Here is a 6,219-nt window from a genome sequence, read left to right as displayed (position 1 = left end):
GAGAATGGGTTAGGGTTTCTCTACGGTGTGAGTCAACAACGGAGAGGTGCGGTGTTGTAACTTACATAGATGTGAGAAAGGGGCGACACTATAAACTGATCCTTTAACTACCTCTATCAATGTCGACCTTAGGGTTTTCAAGATCTCCAAACGGTTGAGGTGTTAGTAGCAGCAGAAGAGAGAAAAAGAGAGGTGGCGATCATACCAACAGAAAGAAAGAAAGGGGGTGGTTCAAACGGTGGTCCAACAAAAAGGTGGGTGGATGGGTATTGGGGGGGGGGGGGAGAGAGAGAGAGAGAGAGAGAGAGAGAGAGAGAGAGAGAGGTGGGTGGATGGGTGGAGTATGTATTTTCTTTTTCCTTTTTTTCTGATTTCTATAGCAAAAAGAAATTTAAAAAAAAATATATAGAAATGACAAAATAATCACTAAAAACTTTTAAAAAAAAAATTATAGTCAAAACTGGGATGAAATTCTTATTTTGGACCATTAATATTAATCCAAAACTTTTTAGATAAAAATAATAAATTACGACTAAACACAAACTAAACACAAAGACCATTTTTTGTAATTTAGTCTTATAAGAATTATACAAAGTATGGTTATCATTTACAAAATTTTGTCAATTTGTTAATTAGTTTTTTTTAATCTAAAAATAAAAAACAAAAAACAAAATGATAAAAGACATGTAAGTGTTGCTTATGATTTATATGCCATCATTAAACTTTGATAAAATATAGAAAAAAACATAACTCTTTTTAATAAAAAGAAAACAAGACAAAATCATCATCATTATCAACCACCAATCATCCTAACCACATTCCTAAAAATTGTAGGGTAGTTCTTATTAAATTACACATCAAACAATTTTAACCCATAAAACAAAAACACAATAACAAAAATATAAATTAGTATAATTTAAACAATTTAAATAATCCAATTCGATAATAACCAAGATACAATCCAACCGTTGACCATCGTCCATTAATATGAATCTTAAGCTTGAGTCTCATAAATTATACTGTATTTTATTGTTTTGGTTATGTTCGTTTTTCAAAATCCAAATTATATTTATTTAAGAAAATGATAAATAAATTGAAAAAAAAAAAAAAAAAAAAAAAAAAAAAAAAAAAAAAAGATACCACCACTTATTGGAGTATAAGAATCATCCCACCCAATCTCTTCTTCTTATTATTATCAATCGTCATATTTTTTCCATCTTCTGTCACAATAAACACATTTTCTTTATAACTTATTCATCACGTATCCTATAAAACGTTTCCATGTTCAATATTCATAAATTTACAATCTGATTTCCCATAACTCCGGCCAAAATGGAGGCCGGCAGTCCACCGGAACCAAAACCCTCATCATTGACACGTCTCAACACCTTCGTCGGAAAATCCCGGATCGGAAAACGGTTCAAACTCAATGAACGCAAGACCACCTTCACCACCGAGCTCCGCGCCGGCACCGCCACCTTCCTCACCATGGCTTACATTCTCGCTGTCAACGCCAGTATCCTTTCAGACTCTGGCGGCCCTTGCTCCGTCTCCGACTGTATCGACCTCTGTTCTGATTCATCCGTCGCCGTCTCCAACTGCACAGGTCCGAACTTACGGGTCATTCAACCCGACGACACCTGCAAGTTTTCTCCGGTGAACCCTGGTTACACCGAGTGTTTGGGAAAAGTCCGGAAAGATCTTATCGTCGCCACCGTAGCTTCTTCGCTTATTGGGTGTGTGATCATGGGCACTTTCGCTAATTTACCCTTGGCTTTAGCTCCGGGAATGGGTGCTAACGCCTACTTCGCTTACACCGTCGTCGGATTTCATGGCTCCGGTAACATATCCTATGAAAACGCCCTCGCCGCTGTTTTCATCGAAGGGATGATATTTTTGTTGATTTCTGCCGTCGGCTTACGAGCTAAGCTTGCGAAATTGGTTCCGAAGCCGGTGAGAATCTCTTCGTCGGCCGGAATCGGCTTGTTTTTAGCTTTCATCGGCTTGCAGAGCAACCAAGGTATCGGCTTAATAGGTTACAGTTCTTCAACTCTTCTTACCATCGGCGCGTGTCCAATCTCCTCACGCGCTTCACTCGCGCCGGTAATTACTTTCCCCAACGGCACTGTCACCCTCCTCCCCGGCGGCTCCGTCTCCGGCGATATCATGTGTCTGCATAACCGAATGGAGAGCCCAACGTTCTGGCTCGGCGTGGTCGGTTTCGTAATTATCGGTTACTGTTTGGTTAAAAACGTAAAAGGTGCGATGATTTATGGCATTGTGTTTGTAACTGCTGTATCATGGTTCCGTAACACGCAAGTAACGGCGTTTCCCGACACTCCGGCCGGCGACGCCGCTTACGATTACTTCAAAAAGGTCGTCGACGTGCATAAAATTGAATCCACCGCCGGTGCACTGAGCTTTTCCAGCATCAACAAAGGGTATTTCTGGGAAGCATTGGTTACATTTCTTTACGTCGACATCCTCGACACCACCGGAACTCTCTACTCCATGGCACGTTTCGCCGGATTCGCAGACGAAAACGGAGAGTTTGAAGGTCAGTACTTTGCTTTCATGTCTGACGCAACGTCGATCGTTGTTGGGTCACTCCTTGGGACGTCACCGGTGACAGCGTTTATAGAATCTTCCACCGGAATAAGGGAAGGTGGGAGGACTGGTATGACGGCGTTGACGGTGGCGGGATATTTTATGTTGGCGTTTTTCTTCACACCATTGCTAGCGTCGATACCGGCGTGGGCTGTAGGGCCGCCGTTGATACTGGTCGGAGTTCTGATGATGAGATCGGTGGTGGAGATTGACTGGAATGATATGAAACAGGCGATTCCGGCGTTCATGACTTTGATATTGATGCCGTTGACGTATTCCATCGCATATGGATTGATCGGTGGGATAGGGACTTACTTAGTACTGAATCTGTGGGATTGGGGAGAGGGGTTATTAAGTAAATTTGGGATTCTTAAGGGGGTTGGAAGTGATAGATCTGTTAATAATAGTAGTGTAGGGGGTAATAGAGTAATTATAGGAAATGGTATGGATGGAAATGATAAAAGGGTTGAAGTTTAGGGGTTTTTTATGAGCATATTTCTTCTTATATTGGCTTTTGTTAACGTGATTGATTACTTACGATATTCATCATATTGTTTTTATTTTGTTAGTGGGTACATTATTTGATTTTTATTATAATAGCACAAAAATACAAATTATGTCTATTTGTGTCCTAACGCGTATACTATTTAATTTTCATTTAATTAACTTATAATCATACAAAAGTATCTAAATTTCATCATCAGGTCTTTATTGAGTAAACGTGCGATGTTCTGATGTGATAATCTTATTATTTAAAGGAATTTATAAAAATAGTAAAATCGTTAATGTCTTTAACAATTTTTAGCAAAAAATTAAGAGATTAACAATTTGAGTCAAGAAATGAGAGGTAATTAAGGTAAAGATGAAAATTGTACGTGGCTTTTATCCATCTACAATTTTATATAAAAGAAAAAGTCAAAAAATATGACATTTTTATGCCTACTCAATATTGGGTTAGGGGTGTTTGCTAATAAAACACCGCTTAAACATCCTGATATTATTTTTATAAAAAGTCAATCAATAATCAACTATTTATAATCAATTTTTTCGGAAACAATGAAATTTCAACCAATAAAAATATTTCAAAAATTATTTAGATATCTATATTGTAAAATGTGTGTCTTTTTAACCAACCTCTTCAACCGATTTTATAACTTATAAAAACAAATAGCATGCACATAGTATCTATGTGTTATTCCATTGGTTAAATATGCCTACGCAAATGACCATAACCACCTACGAATTGGATGAGTTTCTTGAAAAACTCGTTTTTTGGGATAAAAATAGCTAAACAATTAAGGGTTTTGGGTATTTTATAAATTTCTCTTTTATTTATTATTAAGTGTTACAAAATGATATCTTTTGTACAAAAGTTTATGGCCTGGTTTTTCATTGTTTATATAAATTTTATAATCATTTATAATTCAATTTTATAAGACACAGTATCTATCTGTTATTCCATTGGTTAAATATGACCCTACTTATAAATGCTCTAGATAGACTCGTCAATATCCTATAAAAACAAACTCATGACATGTTAGTAAATGTATATCTACTCATGTAACAAAATGAACAACATTTATTATATCATTTTATAAAACATTTATTATATCATTTTATATACTGTTCTTTAAACACTTTCTATAAACAAGCATACAAAATTTGATTTCCCATTATTTAGAATGCCAATGAAACCACACCAAAATCCATGAATGTTGGACAAACACTTTAAGGTAAGAAAATAATATATAAAGCCAAATCCATGGTTTAAAAAACGTTACGTAAGTACAACTTAGGAGCTGTTTGACAGAATCTGAATTTTTAAGATTTGAAACTTTAAGATGTCTTAATTTTTAAGAAGATCTGAATTTTTAAGAACTGAATTTTTAACAAGCTGTTTGGTTAGAACCTCTGAATTGCTGTGTTGAATAATGAAAATGACCATTTTACCCTTCTATATTATATTTTTGCTAAATTCAATACTTTTGTTTTATAAAATAATTTAACAATTTCTTAAATAATTATATATATATATATATATATATATATATATATATATATATATATATATATATATATATATATAAACAATATAGAAAATCCAAATATAAACACCCCATAAAATCCAATACATGAAAACACATACAAGTATACAACTATGACAAACATGAGCTACACATAACTACAAAATGCTATAATTGAAAAAACTCTATCACCAGGAACCAACATGAACATAACCAGTGTTCCCATATGCAGCACCATAGTCACCACCACCATAACTTCTCTTGAAACACACAATACACAATGAGCAACAACTATGAAATCCACCTCCAAAACCAATTACATGACCAGGGGCAACGTCTCCATGGGGAAATCGACCATCAAGCTATAACTTTGATTTTATTTGAATCAAAAAACCACATCAGATCAAAACTGAAATATAACCTAACAAATAACAATAACTTTGATGAGTAGGGGCTACAACATAAGGGGTGGGATCAATAAAATCAAGCCAAAAAAATTGATGGAGAGAGCGACACCAATCAAAGGAAAACCAACCAAATTGAGGCTAAAATTAGTCTGTATCGATCCACAAAAATGCTTAATTTCACCATTGTGCTTGAATGCTTTTTTGGTATTGGGATTGAACCTTAATAATCGAGTTTTACGAGAAAAAAAACTTACCAGGAGTTGTATTGTCAATGAGGGACCTGGAGGGCTTTGCTTCCGGTGGTGGCGATGGCAGGTGGAGGCGATGGCCCGCTGATGGCGAAAGAGTCGGTCGGATGGTTCCAGATCGGAGATGGAGTGGGTGAGGGAGCATCGTTTGTATTGAAAGAGAAGAGGGAAAGTGTGGCTGAAATATCAAGGGCATATCTGCAGAAGATGCCAGAGGCGATGCAACTGGAGCCAGAGACGAAGGCGACGCAGGCGAAGCCGTCGGTGGCGCAATAGAGGTGATCGGAGTTGCAAGAGATTGGGGGTGGAGGAGAGGCGTCGATGATGATAGAGAGGGAAAAAGAGGTTGCATCATGAAATAGGGAATTCGTTTTGGGCAAAATAGGAAACGCGTCCCTTTATTTTTTTTTAAGATACAATCACATGTCTGAGAAATTAAGAGGTATTTTTTAATTTAAGAGGCAAAAAATAAGATACTATCAAACACCCTATATCTGAATTTTTAAGAGCTTGCCTCTTAATTTTTCAATTAAGAGGCAAACAAACAACCCCTTAATTAAGATAATAAAATAGGCTAGTTATCATTAGGTTACATAAGTACAACTTAATTAAGATAATAAAATAAGACCATCTCTGATGATTAAGTTATATTACAACTTAAAAATATTGTTATCTCATTATTCCATTAGCTTTAACATTTTATTAAATAACATCTTTAATAGTTAACTTTTTGATATAACTTTTTTAAGAATTTAACTAAGACAAAACTTCATAAATGGTCCCTGTGGTTTCATAAAATCTAAAATTTAATCCCTAAGTATAAAAAAACTGTTGGATTAGATTTTTATGTCCATAACTATTATTGGTATGTATTCGACCCGAGACTAGCATGGTCCATTTGGGTTGTACTTCACCAGAACAATTTATATGGAT

The 6,219-nt window shown here is 35.6% G+C and overlaps 1 protein-coding gene across 1 annotated transcript; it reads left to right on the top strand.

Annotated features, from left to right (window-relative positions):
- Positions 1-1,180: 1,180 nt before the first annotated feature.
- Positions 1,181-3,170, top strand: LOC145073060 (adenine/guanine permease AZG1-like). The gene has a single exon (XM_079019603.1). The coding sequence runs from the start codon at positions 1,333-1,335 to the stop codon at positions 3,082-3,084; it is 1,752 nt and encodes a 583-aa protein (XP_078875729.1). The 5' UTR covers positions 1,181-1,332; the 3' UTR covers positions 3,085-3,170.
- The last annotated feature ends 3,049 nt before the right edge of the window (positions 3,171-6,219 follow it).

Source organism: Lactuca serriola, chromosome 9, assembly GCF_051521515.1.
Source record: "Lactuca serriola cultivar US96UC23 chromosome 9, Lser_US96UC23_V15, whole genome shotgun sequence".
Lineage (NCBI taxonomy): Eukaryota > Viridiplantae > Streptophyta > Magnoliopsida > Asterales > Asteraceae > Lactuca > Lactuca serriola.
This window is presented reverse-complemented; position numbering and strand designations above follow the sequence as displayed.